The sequence below is a fragment of the Heloderma suspectum genome, chromosome 2, assembly GCF_057233095.1.
Source record: "Heloderma suspectum isolate Gila_16-S chromosome 2, 16-S_ref, whole genome shotgun sequence".
NCBI classification, from domain to species: domain Eukaryota; kingdom Metazoa; phylum Chordata; class Lepidosauria; order Squamata; family Helodermatidae; genus Heloderma; species Heloderma suspectum.
This window is the reverse complement of record NC_139459.1, coordinates 366282977-366303594: the sequence shown is the minus strand read 5'-3', so window position 1 is coordinate 366303594 and position 20618 is coordinate 366282977. Positions and strand designations below refer to the sequence as shown.

Here is a 20618-nt window from a genome sequence, read left to right as displayed (position 1 = left end):
GGGGAGGGTGGGGTGGGGTGGGGTGGGGTGGGGGGAAGGCGAGATGTCAGTACCATAGAGAGGCAGGAAGGGGGCGGGAGGAGAGGCGGACAAAGTGCTGCAAGGCGCGCCTTCCTGCCCCACCCACCGGCCCGCTCGGAAGCCGGAAAGGCTCCGTAGATTGCCCGTCAGTTGAGCCGGAGGCCGGGCGGAGAGGAGGCGTCGGTGAGTTGAAGGGGCAAAGGAGGGGGCCCCGAAAGCGAGGGGCTGCCGGGAGGAAGATAAAGGGGCTGGAACTGTCGGCCCGTCGCCAGAGACAGGGGACTGGGGAGGCCGGCTCGTGCAGAGGCTGCCATCAGGGACGCAGGAGGCTGCGTTGCACCGGGTCAGGGCGTGAGTCCGCCTAGGCCAGTCGTGCCGTCCTGGCTGGAAGCTGGCCCTCCAGAGCCTCGGGCAGAGAAGTCTTTTCCCCACCCCGCTACTTTTCGGAAGAATTAACTGGAGATGTCAGCCATCACTTGAGTCTCCGGACTTAATAGACGTGTGCCCCCCGCCCGCCCGCCCGCCTTAATGGTCTTCTGCTGCCCCGCTTCAGGTGCCCACGCGCATGGCTTCGCTTCCTCCAAGCGCCGTCAGCCTTCTGGGCTGCGCTTGGGAGCCCCCGGCTCATTCTCCTGAGCGGGCACCGGTCGTAAGAGCACGAGAGGGCCAGGCCGGCGTTCATCCAGCCCAGCACTCTCTGCACACGCGGCCAGCCGGGTGCCCACAGGACACCCGCAAGACGGACAGGAGTGCAGCAGCACCCTCCCGCCCGTGCTCCCCAGCACCTGGTGCGTTGGGCGTTCTGCCTCTGATGCTGGAGGGAGCGTATGGCATCACTGCTGGGATCTTCTGCATGCAGAATATATGCCCTGCCTCTGAGCTATGTGCTCCCTCTTGAACTGCTTGTGCAACTGGACGAGTTGCACAAGCAGTTCTAATTGCGCTTAGCGGGTTGGTGAGCAGAGCCATAGAGTTGGATCCTGCATTGGACCTCCACAAATGGAAGGGCTCCCTCTGTTGGTGGAGGGAACCAGGGTCCAGCAGAGCCTCTCCTCTTCTGGGGCCAGAGGTTTTCATAGAATCATAGAAGAGTAGGGTTGGAAGGGGTCTACAAGGCCATCGAGTCCAACCCCCTGCTCAATGCAGGAATCCAAGTCGGAGCATCCCTGACAGATGGCTGTCCAGTCTCGTCTTGAACGCCTCCAGTGTGGGAGAGCCCACCACCTCCTAGGGAATTGGTGCCATTGTTGTACTGCTGTAACAGTCAGGAAGTTTTTCCTGATGTTCAGCCAGAATCTGGTTTCCTGTTACTTGAGTCCATTATTCCGCATCCTGCATTCTGCAAGATGGACAGGAGTGCAACAGCACCCTCCTGCCCATGCTCCCCAGCACCTGGTGCATTTGGCGTTCTGCCTCTGATGCTGGAGGGAGCGTATGGCATCACTGCTGGGATCTTCTACATGCAAAATATATGCCCTTCCTCTGAGCTATGTGCTCCCTCTTGAACTGCTTGTGTAACTGGACGAGTTGCACAAGCAGTTCTAATTGCACAGCCCACTAATTGCGCTTAGTGGGCTGGTGACTGCCCCAGGACTTCCACTGACTCTCATGGCCCTGCAGCACAGAGGTTCCACTTTCACCCTCATGGCAAACAGAGCCATAGAGTTGGATCCCGCATCGGACCTCCACAAACACAAACTCTGTTGGTGGAGGAAACCAGGATCCAGCAGAGCCTCTCCTCTGCTGGGAGCGGAGGTTTTGTTGATCTGTCCATCTCTGAGCGTCCAGCCAGCTCACATGCACTCTGCTGGGAAAATCCCCCAGTCCTCCAGGGCAGATGGTTAGCTAACAGTAAGAGCGGATTTGCTGGGGCACTTCGCAGGAACGCTGCAGCTATAGCAGCCCTGACAGATGGCTGCACAGCCCCTGCTGAACCATCCCTAGTGAAAGGGACCCCACCTCCTCCCGAGGAACTCGGCTCCGCTGCTGAACAGCTCTTCCTCTTAGGACCTTTCTGAGGCAGCATCTGCTTCCCTTGGATTTGCAGCCATTAGTTCTAGGTCTGCCCTGGAGCAGCACCACGACTTCCGTACTCTGCCAGGGGTGGGGTGGGGATCCCAACTGTGTTTGACTCACTGCCAGTTGGGCCTCTGATTTTCTTCCATCAGGAAGGAAAACTGCTCAGAAATCCTTCACTTTTTGCACATCTGTTGTTTGTGAAAGGCCCACTCTGTCTTTCTGGATTTGTCCCCTTGCGCCACCATAACGACCGGACCAGAGCCAGTGGTCATCTGCTTCTCCTGTATGGGCTGAGTTTGGATCATCCCTCTGCCAGAGGAGATGGTGGAAGGGGAGGAGGGAGAGTTCTCTGCCCCAGATCTCCAGTTCCTGGCAGTGCTAGACAAGGGTTTGGCACCCAGAGTGAAATTGGAGAGGGAAGACTCAGCGGATGCCAAACCTGAGATGGGGTGCAACAGGGTGAGGAACGCCGCCAGTACCACCACACAGGGGGAAGCCGTTGGGCCTGAGGGGCTGCAGCTGCTGTGGGAGGCCCAGTGGCAGGCCTTCCTCAAGGCAATGGAGTCCCCTCGCTCAGGGACGGGGAACCTGCAGCTGCCAGAAAGGGCTCCGTGGGGAGATCCGAAGACTTCCCTGGCCCCTGAGGAGGCAGGTGCTGCGGCCAGCCACCCACCTAGGGAAGAGCCCCTGGCAGGCCCCAAGGGAGCAGCCCGGCACACGTGCCTCACGTCGGATGCGGGAGAGGAAGGGCCCTGCGGGGAAGTGAAGGACGAAAGGGAGGAAGAGCTCGGCGCAGAGGCCCACCGCCGGTGCTTCAGGCAGTTCCGCTGTGCCGGGTCCGAAGGGCCCCGAGAGGCCTGCAGCCGGCTCTGGGCACTCTGCCGACAGTGGCTGCGGCCGGACAGGCGCACCAAGGAGGCGATGCTGGACCTGGTAATCCTGGAGCAGTTCCTGGCCATCCTGCCCACGGAGGTGGCGAGCTGGGTGCAAGAGTGCGGGGCGGAGACCAGTTCCCAGGCGGTGACCCTGGCAGAAGGCTTCCTCCTGAGCCAGGCGGAGGACAAGGAGCAGCAAGCCCAGCAGGTGAGAGCATTGCATCCAAGGGGTCAGGAATGTGAGGGGGGAAATCCTAAGTCTCTCTTCCCGTTCCCTGACTGTTTCTGCCAATCATCCAAGGAGGTGTGTCTAGGGTGTACCCTAGGTAATGTACCCCGAAGTCCCTCCTCATTCCCACCTTAGAGTTTTGCACCTGTTGTTCCTTTTATATATCCTTTTCCGCATCCCATGTTTTGAATCCTCATTGCTGTTTCAGGTAAAGAGTCTGTTCGCAGAAGTGAGGCTTAATTCTGTGGCAGAGAAGGCTCTATTGGACACCAGACAGAGTCCCCTGGTGAGGGGTATCAAGCAGGAGTGTGACAAAGTGGCCTCCTTGCAGGGTAAGGATGCATTGGAGAGGTCGGCGTGTTTCACCTCGGTCTCTGTGTCTGGAGTATGCAAGCGATCCGTGGGCTGCTTTCATATTTCTCCATGTCTGTTTCCTTTAATGGATCACTCAGTTATCGCTGTTAATTATCCCATATCCAGTTCCACTGCCACCATGAAATATGAACTCTTATTTACTGGTTACCCCTTATTCACCAGTTATCCTTATTCCCTGTAGTAGCACTAAAGCCACCTTAGATACCATTTTTTGGTAGGAAAGTGGTTTACAAATCAAATAAATAAGCAAACAAATAGCTGAGGATAGGCGTAGGGCAAAACAGACCAGAGTTTCATATAAGTAAAAGATATGTTAAGTTTATTTTAAAAAAATATATAACTATAACTGTATGTGTTTACTTAAATATAAGGTGTGCTGTAACATTACTGCTGGTTACCATATGTTCCTGTTTCTTTTAATGGATCACTCATAAGCAATAAAGGAGTTTCTGTTGCCTTAAGAAGCTGGCTACATTCTCGCTCTATTTCTACTCCTTATCCAACCTTAAGCTAATTTTCCTATTACGCTCTTTAGTAGGCTATATGAAGAGAGACAGGCTACAGCAGAACCATACAGCCCTAGTGTTAGGGGAGAAAGAGTGGTGGGGGGTGGGACGTGGGGCGGGGAGAAAGAGTGGGGGGGGGATAAGATGAAGCTAAAATTATATTTAAAATGTGAGCTGATTTCAGAATGGGATTTATTAAATCAAGAGGTGAATTTTGAAAGAGGGCTGGTTGGGGGGTGCGGGGAATGGCAGCTTTTTAAACTCCAAATTGTGAGGGCAACATCTCTATCACTTCTCTAAATGGTAAAAGGTTCCAGGAGTGCTGCACTTTACAAGGTTTTGTTTCCAGTGGAAGGAGGTCACTGGAGGCTTATGGTGGTCTGTAGCATTTCGGTTTAGCATAGGTGGAGGCATGTCTTAAACACTCAGACTGCCAAATCCACTGTCCCACATTAAATCTCCAGAGAGGCAGCCAGCATCCCAAAATGCTGTTACTTTACAGAGCCCAAACCCAGCTTAATCTCCCTTAGGGTGCAATGCTATGCGTGTTTAGTCAAAAAAAAAAAGTCCGACAACTCCAAGCTAGGCTGCCTAGGGAATGCTGGGAGATACAGATTTCTCTGTCTAGACATGCCTGGGATTGCACCCTTAGCCACTTTCTGAAGCTGGAGACTCTCTTCACACCCAGATTATATCATCGTTAGCTGGGGTGGGGCAGATGTGGAAGAGGTCTACTTTTCCCCCATTCAGAAGATTTAAAGAAGATTGCCTAACACTTAGTTCCCTTGGGGAAAAAATCACCTGGCTATTCCAGTATACAAACCAGTACTTTCCTAAAAAAAGATGGGCCTTTGGGATCTTCTGCATTGAAACTACATACTTATTTAAATGATTTATAGGCCTCCCTAAAAAAAAAAAAATTCCCTGGGTGACTGTGTCACTGAATGACGGATTTCTCCTTTATCTTTTTTTAAAACACACACACACACATTGTTTCATTCAATTATTCTACATAGTACAACGAGCTCATAGTCCACAAATACAATAATGGTCAACTATTCAAACCAAAATATGAAAAGAAACTGTGTTCCCATTCTTATTTGAGTTACATTAACAGTACAGGTTTCTTAGAGCACCCCTCATTTAATTAGATCCCTCCAAATGATTAATTAATTAATTTGGGGTATCAGAAGCTTATAGGCCACTGTCCTTTTGTTGACAAACACAATTAACCTGACACCCAGATTATATAAGGCTTAGCTGGGGTGGGGTGATGGAGAAGAGGTCTGCTTTTGCCCCATTCAGAAGATTTAAAGGAGACTGTCTAACGCTTGGTTCCCATGGAGAAATATCACCTGACTATTCCAGGATAGAAACCTGTACTTTCCCTCAGAAATGATGGGCCAAGGACCTTTGGGATCTCCTGCATGCAAAGCGTTCATACTTACTTATTTACATTATCTATACGCTGCCCTCTAACAAAAAAAATCTGGGTGAATATACTGCCGAATGATTGCACTGCTGCTAGGCTTTATTTGGGTGTTTATTTTCATTTTATACTGTAGTTTTACACTTTTATATTGTAATTTATCATGTTGTATTTTATGGATTTAATTGTCAACCACCCAGAGAGCTTCAGCTATTGGATGGTATAGAAATTTTATTTGTTTGTTTGTTTCATTTCTATACCGCCCAATAGCCGAAGCTCTCTGGGTGGTTCACAAAAATTAAAACCAAACAGCACACAATAAAACAATTTAAAATATATAAAACATTAAAACCACAATATAACAATACAACCACAATAAAACCTAGCAGCAGTGCAGGAGTTTAAAATACAGATTTAAAACAGCAAAGCTAAAAATTTAGAAAGCTAAAATGCTAAAATGCCTGGGAAAATAAAAAGGTCTTCACCTGGCGCCAAAAGGAATACAATGTAGGTGCCAGGTGAAGCTCACTAGGGAACTCATTCCAGAGCTGAAGTGCCACAGCAGAAAAAGCCCTCCTCCTAGTAGCCACCCGCCTCACTTCCTTTGGCAAGGGCTCATGGAGAAGGGCCGCTGACGATGATCTTAAGGTCCGGGCAGGCACATATGGGAGGAGGCGATCCTTCAGGTAACCTGGCCCCAAGCCGTTAAAGGCTTTGAATGTTAACACCAGCACTTTGAATCGGGCCCGGAAATGGACTGGCAGCCAGTGCAGATGGAAAAGTACTGGCATAATATGAGCTCGCAGGCCAGTCCCTGTTAACAATCTTGCTGCCCTATTTTGGACCAGCTGAAGTTTCCAGACCGTTTTCAAAGGCAGCCCCACGTATAACGCATTGCACTAGTCCAGACAAGAAGTTATCAGAGCATGGATAACTGTAGCTAGGCTATCTCTGTCCAGATAAGGGCACAGTTGGTATACCAGCCTAAACTGATAAAAAGTGCTCCGTGCCACTGAGTTCACCTGTGCCTCAAGTGACAGTTCTGGATCCAAGAGCACCCCCAAACTACGAACATGATCCTTTAGGGGGAGTGCAACCCCCTCCAGAACAGGTTGAATATCACCTAGCCGGGCAGACGAACCACCCACTAACAGTACCTCCGTCTTGTCTGGATTGAGCTTCACTTTCTTGGCCCTCATCCAGCCCTTTACCATGTCCAGGCCCTGATTCAGAACAGCCACTGCCTCACCTGGTTTTGATGAGAAAGAGAGGTAGAGCTGGGTGTCATCCGCATATTGATGGCACCTCAGCCCACACCTCCGGATAACCTCCCCCAGCGGTTTCATGTAGATGTTAAACAGCATGGGGGATAAAATAGATCCCTGTGGAACCCCATGCCACAATTGCCATGGCACAGAGCAATAATCCCCCAGCACCACCTTCTGGAGTCGGCCATCCAAGTAGGAGCGGAACCACTGTAGTGCAGTGCCTCCAACTCCCAACCCAGACAACCTATCCAGAAGGATACCATGGTCGATGGTATCGAAAGCTGCTGAGAGGTCCAGGAGAATCAACAGGGTCACACTCCCCCTGTCCCTCTCCCGGCAGAGGTCATCCCACTGGGCGACCAAGGCAGTTTCCATGGGAAACTGTGACATGTGAATGAATGAATGAATGAATGAATGATGGACTTCTCCTTTATCTTTTCAACATCTAACTTTTTCATCATCTAACTCAGTTTCTACCAATTTTTTTGCCTCCATTCCAGAATGTGACAGGTGGGAAATACAGAGTGAGAGAAAACCATGTGGAATGTCACCAGAAAGAAACAGATGTAAAAATTGGGAACAGCAGAGAAGAAATGCTGAAGTAAATCAGAAGAGGAGGAATAAATCCTCGGCTTCTCAGGACATTGAATACCATGATATCACAGTCCAAGAAAAAATATCTAAAAAAAGAGAGGAAATCAATAGGTGCCACAAGCATATGAAAACACTCACTTCTTATCAAAGAATGCACACAGGGGAGAAACCCTATAAATGCTTGGAATGTGGAAAGAGCTTCAGTCAGAGTACGGACCTCACTAAACATCAAAGAATACACACAGGGGAGAAACCATATACATGCTTGGAGTGTGGAAAGAGTTTCAGTCAGAGTTCAGGCCTCACTAAACATCAAAGACTTCACACTGGGGAGAAGCCCTATACATGCTTGGTGTGTGAAAAGAGCTTCAGTCAGAAGATAAATCTCACTAAACATCAAAGAATTCATACAGGGGAGAAACCACATAAATGCTTGGACTGTGGAAAGAGCTTCAGTCAGAGTTCAAGCCTCACTAAACATCAAAGAATTCACACAGGGGTAAGGCTGTATACATGCTTGGAGTGTGGAAAGAGCTTCAGTCAGAAGACACAACTCAATTCCCATCAAACAATTCACATGGGAGAAACCACATAAATGCTTGGAGTGTGGAAAGAACTTTGGTAAGAAGATAAATCTCATTTCTCATGAAGAAGTTTACACTGGGGCAAATCCACATAAATGCCATCAGTGTGGAATGAGCTGCTGTGAGAAGATACATCTCTTTTCTCATTAAAAAAATTCACAGTGGGTGCAACTGATAAAGCTGCTTGTAGTCTGGAGGAATCTTCAGTCGCAATATAACTCATATTTCAGATTGGAAAATCCACTTACAGGATGCACTGTATAAATGATTGCTAATCAAGGAGCCATATTAATGTGCTAAAGCTAAGAAAATAAAAAGACTTAAAGCTTGTTTATTTTTTCCTCCTATATTAGTACATAGTTAGAAATAATGACCTACAGACCACATATATTCCCAAGAATGCAGTGTGCGGTGAAGTTCCTGTTAATTTCTTTATTTTTGTAAGAGGGTTAAGAAGAAAAAAAAACCCACATACTTATTGAGATATAATGCAATTGGCAAAACCAAGCAGCTATTCAGATATTTTTCTCCCTTGTAACCCAACTAGAACCCAAAACTTGTAACTAGAACCCAAAAGGGTCATGTAACTAGAACCCAAAAGGGTCATCCCATGAAGCTGATTGGTGGGAGATTCAGGACAGATAAAAGGAAGGGCTTCTTCACACAGCACAGAGTTGAACCGTGGAATTTGCTACCATAGGATGTAGTGATGGCCAGCAATTTGGATGTCTTTAAAAGGAGGTTAGACAAATTCCTGGAGTCCTGATGGCCCTGTGCTACCTCCAGTATCGGAGGCAGTGAGCCTCTGTACACCTGCTGGGGAACATGGGTGGGAGAGTGTTGTTGTGCTCATGTCCTGCTTGTGGGTTCCTGGTCAACAGCTGGTTGGCCGCTGTGTAAACAGAATGCTGGACTAGATGGACCTTGGTTTGATGCTGCACGGCTCTTCTTATGTCCTTATTTGAATATTTGTATAGAATCTTTGTGTTACAAAATAGAAAGGAGGCTGAAATAATTCCTCTGTAGTGTGTCATCTTTCATATCTTCAAGTGCATTGGTCTTCTGATTGTGTTCTTTTGTATAGTTTAGGTGCTTTATAAACGGAGATAACACCTGAAGGAGTGTCTCTTCCCATACCTTGAAAATCACGTAAAAATAAGCTCAACGTTTATCTTGACCTGATTTTCAAAAAATACTATGAGAGAAGATGGTTCTGTGAAAATGGATGGGTGCTGGCTGGTAAGGTCTCCTAAAGATAACAGCCAAATCCTGGCGGTTTTCTATGCAAATAAATAAAATTCCGCACCCACGCTGCAAAAGAACATTTCTCCAAGACGGAACACATTTACATAGCTTATTTTGGCTCTGTGAGACTTGGAGTGGGACCAAGAGCTCTGTGGGGCCCTGAATTGCTCCTCCCCCTCTGATTGATGGGACTTGGTCACACACACCCCTCTGACTTTTGAGGCTGCATGGCATTGTCGTCCTCCCCCGTCCCACCCCCATTTCAAATGTCTGCTCTCCGTTAAGGACTTGGAACTGTCTGCTTTCGAAAAAGAAAAGCTGAGATCCCCCAGAAGTTCTGTTTTGTGCCCACTGCCCCCATGCTGTGCTTCTGCTGTGTTACTGTAGCATTTTGGCCTGCACAGACCCCCTGATCATAACCAGACCTCTTGCATTCCACCCATACCACTGACTTAATGGAAATGTCATCTTCTCTCTGTGGTGATTCCCTTCTGTAGAGGCAGGAGCTTCTGGAACATCTTTGCAGGCAGTCTTACATCAGGAGCATTTTGATCGTCCAAGGTGGAGTTTACTCCACTAGCGATGACATAGATCAGACCTCAATCCTCCTGGAGAGTTTGCAGCCATCTTATCAGAGGCACCTGCTGAAAAAGAAGCACTCCATGCTGCTGTTGCCACCACCTGATTCCCCAGGAGCAAGAGTGGGAACAGACTCTTCCAGGAACAGATCCTGGGTTGGGCCCCTCTTCTTTTGGGGTGGGGGGAAGGGTAACCGCCATCTGCAACAGGTGTCACTATCTTTGACAGCCATTAGCCATGCTACCTTACTCTGGCTTCATCATTAGTGAATAGCAATAGTAAAATATGGAGTCACCTTTATCAGGCATGTTTTGAGACCCAAACTGATAGGAATTATTTGGTTATGATCCTCCTGTTAGAAAGGCAGTTAGCAGAGAAAAAAGAGGCAGAACAGAATGAGCGTTTACCCGTCCCACTTGCTGACAAGGCTAAAAAGGAGACCACACCCTCCTGTGAAGGAAAGATAAAATAATTCACTCACAATATTCTTGCATATGAATGCAGGCACAGTGCAGAGTTTCAAAATAACAACGCTCAGTTTGTTCATTCCGTTTGTGAGCTATAACACTGGCAGGAGGAAAAGAGCAAACGCAAGTGGTCCCAGCAATGGAGATCAGAGAGAGAGCGGGGGAGAGAGGGAGAGAGGGAGGGAGGGAGGGGAGGAGTACAATCATAGGAAACCACAGTGTAGGCTATAGAGATCCTAGGGCTAGCTGTGTCCTAAATTCCCATGAACCTACTAACTGCAACACTGCCCCCTTCCAATAACTTGCAGACAAGTTTGCAATATTCCCAATACAAATTCCATCAGGGATACTTCACTTACTGAAGACTGAAGGCAGAAAGACCCACAAACAAGCAGCAGCTGAAGGCAGCTGCAGTGAAGGCCTGGCAAAGCATCTCAAGGGAGGAAACTCCGCATTTGGTCATGTCCATGGGTTCCAGACTTCAGGCAGTCATTGACTGCAAAGGATTTTCATCCAGGTTTAAAGGCGAACCTTAAGTTTGAAATGATGTTGGTTTGTTCCATTACTTATGAGCCACCAACGATGGGTGTGTGTGCATGCCACTGGCTGTGGCTTCCTGAATGGTTAGTGCCCCACTTATGTCAGACCCCTTGAATTACAGCTGGAAGTCCTGACTTCGCTCCCATCTGGGTGTGTTTCCTTTATTAATATCAAATGTAATAAAATAAAATACAAAGTTAAAAAATCACTGTGAAAGCAAGGCAGGTAAGTTGCATCAATAAAAGCCGTAAAAAAACTATGAGTGAAACCAACCGGCCCCTGCCCACGCGGACGTTTCTGAGATTTGGTCCTCTAGTGATTAATTCAAGGGTCTTGATCGGGTTCCTAGAGAGAAAGGAAGAAATCTGGGGAGGGGGGAAATGGGAGGTGTCACTACCATAGAGAGACAGGAAGGGAAAGGAGAGAGAGAGGGAGAGAACAACAAGGCACGCCTTCCGCCCCTGCCCCCCAGTCTGGAGAGTGAAATGGCTCTGTGAATTGCCTTGGAGCAGGGAGGAGTTGGAGAATGATGCATGGGTAAGGCATAGGTGAGTTGAAGGGGCAAAGGTGGGGGAGAGATTATAAAACAAGAGGCTGCAGGTGGAAGAAAAGAGGGTGGGATCTTAAGTACCTCATCAGGGACTGGAGACTGGGGAGGATGGCTGCGCGCTTGGTTCTTGCAGAGAGACTGGCATCGGGAGTCTGCCTTATACCAGGTGCGATTCTGTGTCCATCGGTTTATTTATTTATTTAAAACATTTATATCCTGCCCTATATCATTTAAGATCTCAGGGTCTCAGGAAGAGAAAAGTCTTCTTCCCATCAGGTGCTACCTAATCCCCCCCCCTTTTTTTCAAACTTGAAATGCCAGTGATAAGTTGAGAAATAATAATCAGTGATGACTTGAGAAATAACTTAACTGGAAATGTCAGTGATTGAATATGGGATCCAGAGGTTCAGTTAGATGATTTTAGACCCTGGACGTAATGTTCTGTGCCCCATTACCTGGATTTACACTCCGCTCCCACTTTTGTTGTTCAGTCGTTCAGTCGTGTCCGACTCTTCATGACCCCATGGACCAGAGCATGCCAGGCCTTCCTGTCCTGCGCTCTCTCCCGGAGTGTGCTCAAGTTCATATCCATTGTATCGGTGATGCTATCTAGCCATCTCATCCCCTGCCGTCCCCTTCTCCTTTTGCCTTCAATCTTTCCCAGCATCAGGGTCTTTTCCAGTGACTTTTCTCTTCGCATTAGGTGGCCAAAATATTTGAGCTTCAGCTTCAGTATCTGTCCTTCCAATGAGCAGTCAGGGTTAATTTCCTTTAGGATGGACTGATTTGACCTCTTTGCAGTCCAGGGGACTCGTAAGAGTCTTCTCCAGCACCACAGTTGAAAGCATCGATTCTTCGGCGCTCAGCCTTCCTTATAGTCCAGCGCTCGCAGCCATACGTTGCTACTGGGAAAACCATAGCTTTGATTATGCGGACCTTTGTCCCGCTCCCACTTTAGATGGTAGTAATTACTTCCCTCGCTTCAAAATGTGGTAAGCCAGCCCTGCTACGTCTGGGGGCCTCCCGCTCCTTTTCCTGAGTGGAGCTCTAGACTCCTGCCCCAAGTCCTGCCCTCAGGGCGCTGCTGCTGGGACCTTCTGCATGCAAAATATGTGCTGCACCACTGACCTAAGTGCTCTCTCTTGAACTGCTTGTGCAACGCCAAAATTTGTTTGCCGATTCGTCCTTCCCCCGAGCAGCCTGCAGCGCCAGCTCACACACACTGTTCTGGGGGATCCTCCAGTCCTCTAGAGCAGAGTTGTACCTAATGGTAAGAGTAGATTTTTTAGGGGTACAGGGCAAGACACTTGCAACAATAGCACCCCGACTGATGGCTACCCAGCTTCTGCTTATATACCTGTAGTGAAGGGGAGCCTGCAGGGCTGGCCCTACCATTAGCCAGAGTGAAACAGTCACCTCAGGCAGAAGATGCTGGAAGGCAGCAGCAAGGTGTGGGAGGAGAGAGCTGTGGGCCATGCGGCCTGCCCTACGTCACCTGAGCTAGCCTGTTGCTTTCAGGGGCAGCGAAGGATGCTGTCCCATTATCAGTGTTGAAGACAGATTCATCTGCCAGTCCACCTGGATTTTGTACACTGGATGGGAGGGGGTGCCATCTTGTCCTCCGCCTCAGGCAGCAAAAAGTCTTGGGCCGCCACTGGGAACCACCTCCTAAGGAAGTCTGCTGCACAGCTGAACAGTTCTTGCTGTTAGGAATTTTCTCCTAACATTTATTTATTTCTTGCCCTTGTATCCCGCTGTTTCTCCTTAAGGAATGCATGGCAGCGTACATACTTCTCCTCCATTTTATCCTCACAACAACAACCCTGTGGGGTGGGTTGGGCTGAGAGTCTGTGACTGGCCCAAGGTCACCCAGTGAGCTTCTATGGCCAAGTGGGGACTAGAACCCAGATCTCCCGACTCCCAGGCCAACATTTATCCAAAACCTGCTTCCCTGAAATTTCCAGCCATTTGTTCTAGTCCTGGTCCCTGGAGCAACATCACAGCTTTTGTACTCTGAAAAAAAAAAAAACAACTATTCCACACATGTTTGATTCACTGTCGTTTGTGCCTCGCTTATTGTCTTCCATCAGGAAAGGGAACTGCTTGGAAATCCTTCAGCTTTTGCATAGCCATCACTGTGAAGAGGCCGGATTCTGCCTTTCTGGATTTGTCCTATTGTACTGCCGTAACCACAGGCCCAAACCCAGTGGTCAGATGCTTCTGCCGTATTTGCTGACAGGGACGACGCAGGGACTGGGCTGAGTTTGGATCATCCCCCCTGGGAGAAGAGATGGCAGAAGGGAACGAGAGGGAGTTCTTGGCCCCAGAACTCCAGTTCCGGGCAGCACTAGACCAGGGGGCAGAGCCAGGAGTGACAATGGAGAGGAAGGATCCAGTGAATCCCAAACCTGAGCTGGGATCCAAGGGGGCCAGAAAAGCTCCACACGCAGCCGCCCAGGTGGGAGCCATCGGGCATGAAGGGCTGCAGCAGTTGTGGGAGACCCAGTGGCAGGCCTTCCTCAAGGCAATGGAGTCCTCTCACTCCGGGACGGGGAACCCACAGCTGCCAGAAATGGCTCTCTGGGGGGAGCTTAAGACTTCCCTGGCCCCCTACGAGGGAGTCGTTGTGGCCACCCAACAGCCTCGAGAAGAGTACGGAACAGGCCTCAACGGAGCCGCCCGGCAGGTGCACAGCAGGTTGGGTCCGAGAGAGAAGGGGCCCTCCAGGAAAGGGAAAGAAGAGAGGGAGGCAGCCCTCGGCACAGAGGTCCGCCGCCAGTGCTTCAGGCAGCTCCGCTACAGCGAGGCCGAGGGGCCTCGAGAGGTTTGCAGCCGGCTCTGGGCACTCTGCCGCCAGTGGCTGAAACCGGAGAGGCGCACCAAGGAGCAGATCGTGGACCTGGTCATCCTGGAGCAGTTCCTGGCCATCCTGCCCCAGGGAATCCAGGGCCGAGTGAGGGAGTGCGGCCCCGAGACCTGCGCCCAAGCGGTGGCCCTGGTGGAGGACTTCCTGCCAACGCAGCGAGAGGCCGGTGGCTGGGAGGAGCAGGTGAGGCTGTTTCCACCCTGGGAGTCCTGACATGTCCACAGATGGAGATGTATGCAAAACAGAAGAGACAAAGTCCCCCAATAACAGCTCAAAACAAACACACAAGCTGCAAGAGGCCGAACAGAGCTGCACTAGACCAATAACTTGACCAGTACACCACTGAAAAATGTATTTGTTCAGGAAGTAAAACAGTTGAGGAGGTGGAACAATCTTTCAACAATATCAGTTATTAGACGTTGTTATTACAGTGTGTTCTATACCGTAAGAATAGTCCAAGGCTGGTCCTACCTTTAGGCAGAGTGAGGCAGTTGCTTCAGGCGGCAGATGCTGGGAGGCGGCAGGGAAGTGTCAGGGGAAAGAACTGTGGGCCACATGGCTTGCCCTGCGGCCCCTAAGCTAGCCAGCTGCTTTCAAACGGAGTGGAGGAGGATGGTCTACTGCCAGTATTATTCGTCTTCTAGTCAACTTGGCTTTTGTACATGGAATGGGAGTGGGAGCCACCTTGTTCTTCACCTGAGACAGCAAAATGTCTTGAGCTGGCCCTGGAATAGTCTATAGGAGTTCTTGGATGAATATACCCAGGGTTCTGTAGACCAGGGGTCCCCAACCCCCGGGCCACGGACTGGTACCGGTCTGTAGCCTGTCAGCAACCAGGCCACAGGGGTGTGCGAAATCCCCTCACCTCGGGTCCGTGGGGGGTCCGCGGGGGGGGAGGCGATCTGTGTCCCCCCCCCCCCCCGGAATCCTCGCCAGCCCCGGCCAGCTCTGCTCCATGGCGAGTCCGCGGAGCTGCCGGCTGGCTCTGGCCACTGGCGGACTTCCGGCCGCTGGGACGCAAATGGCGTCTGCTATGTGGACGCCATTTGCGTCCCTGTTCTACAAGTAATAGGCTATGTAAATCTTTACGTAGCTGATTACTGCAAAGAATAGGGACGCAAATGGCGTCTGCATAGCGGACGCCACTTGCCTCCCAGTGGCCGGACATCTGCCAGCGGAAACCGCCCCCCTGGTCCGTGGAAAAATTGGACCGGTCCCTGGCGCCAAAAAGGTTGGGGACCGCTGCTGTAGACTGATATGACTGATATGATTATGACTGATCTGGCTGTTATAACATTGATAGGATTGTTTATAAGTGCAGATATTCATTTCTCTCATATTTTGATGTGTAGCATCAATTGTGATTTATTTGTCACATGCATTATATGATTACAACTGATATAGTTGTTAGGACATGGCTATGACTGTTATTAAGGGTATGCAGCATTAGAAATATTCACTCCCTTTATAATTTGATGTGTACCACCAGGTACTTTATTTACGAACATTGTATAAAATCACCTTACTCGTCTAGTGCCGTTCTGTTAGGTCTCTTGCACCGTAGATGGTGACATGACATGGGATCATAGGGAGGTGCTTCATACAACATCGGACTACTGATGCATCAAGCCCAATATTGTCTACTCTAGAGTTGGGCAGATGGTTGATCTGCGGCATCTCCTGATCGATCTCTGGGTGATTTGCAGGAGGCAGCAAGGCATTCCGAATCCCAAGAGTTTAACCATAGCAAGTGAAAACTAGAAATGGTTCTCTGCCATGGCTTGTCTTGCATCAGTCACTTATCCCCTGACCTGTGTTCTTCTTCAGTTGCTTTGGCTATGTCCATTTCTTCCAGCCAGTTCAGCATTTGCCTTTGACCGGGTCTTTGTGCAACTCTGCTGGCCAATTTGAGAGTAATGTTGGAATCCTTGACCAAGATGAACTCAGATGTAGATCTGTATATGCAGGTCTTCCCAGTCTACAGCTCACAAGTTGCAGTAGATGATCAGCTCCACTCTCTTAGGACACAATCCTATTCATTTATTCATTAAATTCTTAAATCTCTAATCAGCCCAATAGCCAAAGCTCTCTGGGCTGTTCACAAAGGTGAAAAACCTTAAAAATACATTATAAAAACCATTTACATACAAACAGATAAATAAACAGCACAACCAGAGACACACACATATACCTGATGGAACGCCTCTCCTGACATGAACCTACCCAAATGCTACAGTTAACATCTGGGGCTTTCCTCAGAATGCCTCCTCTGAGGGAGGCTCGGAAAGTGGCATCAAGGGAGAAGGCCTTCTCAGTGGTGGCCCCCAAACTGTGGAATGAGCTCCCCACTGGCACCAACACTGTCATCTTTTGGGCACCAGATAAAGACTGCCCTCTACTCCCAGGCATTTAATGGCATATGATGGGGCACTTATTTCAGCAGCCTTGAACAGGTCTGTCATAGTATTGTTTACTGAAATTATTTAGCTATTTGAATTGTTTTAAATTTTGAACATTAAATTTTTTAGACTCTGTTTTATTATAATGTATTATTTATGTAATGTTGTATAATGTTTAGAATGCTGTAGTTTACAGTGTGTGTGTGTGAATTGTTGTGAACTGCCCAGAAAGCCTTGACTATTGGGTGGTATAGAAATGAATAATAATAATAATAATAATAATAATAATAGCCTCAACATATACTACCAAATGCCTGAGAGAAGAAGAAGGTCTTACCCTGGTGCCAAAAAGATAACAATGTTGGCACCAGGCAGGCCTTGTCGGGGAGATAATTCCCATGCTGACTGGGGCATGCTGGGAAGTGTAGGGCTTTTTTCTGTCTAGCACGCATAGGATTGCATCCAAATCAGTGTTTTGCATCTAGCTGCTCCTCCTGCACCCACTGTTTTGCCTCCCTCTTGGGTGTGGCCATCGGGGAGTCCCAGAGGGGTGCATTGGGATCCCAGGAAGGCCAGATTCAGGCCCCAGCCCTGAGGTTCCCCACCACTGAGGTAGGGCCTTTGGTCTGATCCAGTATGGCTCTTTGTATGCTCTTACCTTCCTATGCTGGCCCAGGGCAACTTGGACGTTATTTTCCTTGTTCTAAAGATGTAGTAGCAGTGCCTTTGTCCTCTGTTCTCTCATCTGGCTGTCCGTACGGCTGGGGAATGTGAACAACAGCAATGTTTAACTCACACACTCCTTGCCGTTTCAGCATCCCAGGCCCTTCCAGGAGGTGGTGGTGAATGTCCCTGGCGATGAGGCGGCTGCCGTGGGGCATGCAGACAGGCAGATCTGGAACGTGGTGAAGGAGGAGGGTGAAGGAAACGCTGGCTTGGTGGGCAAGTACTGGCAGGGCTGCATGGACTCCACACTAGTTTATACAGAACTGATGTCTTGCCACTGATGTGGGGCAGAAAATTTCCCAGTGCTTTCTTTTCTGCGGAAAATGTTTCCGTTTCATTAATTTATTAGTAACAATAAATGGGTGCCAATTGCAAATACAATACTAGGCAAGGTTGGCAGTGTCAAAGTTGTAATTTTATGTACTTTGTTTATTTATTACATTTATATCCTACCTCTTTCCCTCCTTAAGAAACCCAAGGTGGTGTACATAATCCTCCTCCCCTCCATTTTATCCTCATAACAACAACCCTGTGAGGTAGGTTGGGCTGAGAGTCTGTGAGTGGCCCAAAGTCACCCAGTGAGCTTCCATGGCCGAGTGGGGACTAGAACCCGGATCTCCGGACTCCCAGTCCAACACTCTCACCACTCCACCATGCTGGCTCTCCACAATTAATGTTTTTCAGGTGATTCAGTATTCCAAGAACAAATTCTATATAATATAACATTAAATCACATGAACATTAAATCACTATGCTGGCTGGGGAATGCTGGGAGTTGTAGGACTGTTTTCTTTCTAAACATGCATAGGATTGCACCCCTAAATGTGCTTTAATTTTTTTCCTCAAATATTTCAGGTCAAGTACTTACAGTATATTGACACAAGAAATTAACATCAGGTACTTTTTTAGCATTGTTATTTACTAAATGCAAGTAAAATACACAGGCCAAACTAGATCACTCTCTAGGGCACGGGTGAGCTGCTTGCGGTGCTCCAGTGTTTTTGCCTACAACTCCCACAATCCTTCACAATTAGCTATGCCACCTAGGGCTGATGGGAGTTGTAGGCCAAAACATCTGGAGGGCAACAGGTTGCCCCACTGCAGCTCTAGGGCATCAGAAAATTTTCTGAAACAAATGGAACATTTTCCGATACAAAGTAATTTTTCCATGGGAAAACTTTCCGGAAAATTTTTTAATTCAAAGTTTTCACAAAAACTCACATCACTATTTTACCCCTCAATAAAAAATCATTTTGGGGTCCGCTTTCATATAAAACAAGAAAATACAGGGTAAAAAATTATATATTTAAAATTAAAAATAAATAAAACAAACAACAAAAGGTACTTATGTGTCCTCAAACAGACGAGAAAATATTCTCAGGTGCCTGAAAAAAGCATTTTAAGATAGAAGAAGCATTGGAAGGATTATTTGTGACACATTTGGAGAAAGACAAGTGGCCCCTCAGGAAGGAAAGTCCTTTGTGAAACACATTGGGCATAATAATTAATGGTTTTTCAGGCACCTGAGAATATTTTCTGTTTTGGGATACGTAAGGATTGGCACTCACAGTCTGAACATTGGAAATAGAGGGAATTGTGATGATATCTCTCCAAGGCTCAGGAAATGTGTCATGTTAGGAATCTCTCCTTTTTCAGGTGAGCGCTGTGCGAGGAAGAATGAGGCTCATGGACAGGAGAGCTCTGCACAAGGAGCATGCGGGATGTTGGAGGAGAAGGCCCCAGAGAACAGGGCCAAGCACCACAAGCAGGCAGAACCCACTGAGGGCCTCTGTGGAACGTGGAGGCAACAGGGAAGCAATCGGAGCAAAATAGTGGATCAATCCATTTCTAGTAGTGGGAGCTACAAAGAACTGGGTGAAATCGTAGTTGGGGAGGGGCAGCCAGTGACCCCGACTGAATATGAACAGAGCTCAAACCCCATGGCTCACGAGAGAACCCACTTAGATGAGAAACCGTTCAAATGCTTGGAGTGTGGGAAATCCTTCCGAATGAAGGATAAGCTCATCAGGCATCACAAAACCCACACCGGAGAGAAACCGTACGAATGCTTAGACTGCGGCAAATCCTTCAGCACCAAGTATGGGCTCTTTCGGCATTACAGGATCCACAGAGGCGAGAAACCCTACGAATGCTCGTACTGTGGGAAGTTTTTCCGGATGAACTATGACCTCATCAGGCACCACCGGATCCACACAGGGGAGAAGCCGTTCGGATGCTCGGACTGCGGGAAGTCCTTCAGCATGAACTCTGACCTCGTGAGGCACCGGAGGATTCACACGGGGGAGAAGCCGTTCGGATGTCCCGACTGTGGCAAAACCTTCAATGTCAAAGGCAGCCTCGTGGCCCACGTCCGGATCCACAGGGGGCTGAAACCATACAGATGTGGCGAATGTGGGAAGTGCTTCAATCAGAGTTCAAAACTTAAGGCCCATCTCAGGATCCACACGGGATAGGAACCGTATGAATGCCGAGATGCTGGCAAAATTCATTGGGTTACCTGCAGGAGCATCTCCTTAGATAAGAATCTTCTTGGTTCTTGAGGGAGGTTCTGCTCCAGACCCCTTCTTCACAGGAAGGGAAGCTGCATAGTGCCAGGATCAGGAGCTTCTCATGCGCGGTGCCAGAACTGTGAATGCTGTGCCCCAAGAGGCTTGCTAACCACTTTGCCTGTTAGCTTCAGGCAGCTTGTCAAGACTTTCTTATTTAGCAAGGTTGCTACCCATTTGAGGAAATTTTAGCTGATTAAAGGTGCAATCCTATGCATGTTTAGACAGAAGAAAGTCCTACAACTCCCAGCATTCCCTAGCCAGCATGGCTGGCTGGGGAATGCTGGGAGTTACAGGACCTATTTTCTGTCTAAATATGCATCGGATTGCACCCTAATTAATTGGTCAACCTATTAAACTTGCATAAATGTGCATATGGCAAAATTATTTTTGAAAAGTTTAGTTTCTTCATTTTTAGATGACGACAGTCTCCGTCTTAGAAGAGGCATCATCTTGTGTGAGTGAAGGTGGAATATTTCTAAAATGCAGTTAACATTTTTAAAAAAGTAAGAATGCCAAATGAATCAGGGATGCCTTTTTAGTCAATTAAATAGTTCTTTAATGGGTTAACCAATTAATAGGTCAAATTAAAGGTTGTGGTCCTACTGTTTAGGTAAGATGGTGCTGGTACTAGGTTTGGATTTTTAAATCTACTCTTGTTACTGGGGTTTGATTTTTTTTTTTGCATTATTGATTGTCTTAGTTGTTTTATTGCTTTGTATGCCCTTTGAAAGGTAAATAATATATTATTGTTGATGGCAATAGATATTACAGAATCC

General features: G+C 48.3%; 1 protein-coding gene and 1 pseudogene across 2 annotated transcripts; both read left to right on the top strand.

Annotated features, from left to right (window-relative positions):
- The first annotated feature begins 58 nt into the window (after positions 1 to 58).
- LOC146355886 (uncharacterized) lies at positions 59 to 10343 on the top strand (annotated as a pseudogene). The gene is made up of 3 exons (XR_014787198.1): positions 59 to 3123; positions 3353 to 3476; positions 7223 to 10343. The product of XR_014787198.1 is annotated as an uncharacterized LOC146355886 (transcript).
- A 39-nt stretch (positions 10344 to 10382) lies between these two features.
- On the top strand, positions 10383 to 19746 carry LOC146355885 (uncharacterized). Its single transcript, XM_084830917.1, has 4 exons — positions 10383 to 11268; positions 13372 to 14330; positions 17362 to 17488; positions 18929 to 19746. Exons 2-4 carry the CDS (start codon positions 13572 to 13574, stop codon positions 19744 to 19746), a joined length of 1704 nt encoding a protein of 567 aa, XP_084687043.1. The 5' UTR covers positions 10383 to 11268; positions 13372 to 13571.
- The last annotated feature ends 872 nt before the right edge of the window (positions 19747 to 20618 follow it).

What these genes read in the sequence shown, in the direction of transcription:
- LOC146355885 (XM_084830917.1), top strand. Translation starts at nt 13,572, where the DNA reads ATGGCAGAAGGGAACGAGAGGGAGTTCTTGGCCCCAGAACTCCAGTTC. An exon ending in CCGGTGGCTGGGAGGAGCAG is followed by an intron (nt 14,331 to 17,361) that starts GTGAGGCTGTTT and finishes TTGCCGTTTCAG; the next exon opens with CATCCCAGGCCCTTCCAGGA. An exon ending in AGGAAACGCTGGCTTGGTGG is followed by an intron (nt 17,489 to 18,928) that starts GCAAGTACTGGC and finishes CTCCTTTTTCAG; the next exon opens with GTGAGCGCTGTGCGAGGAAG.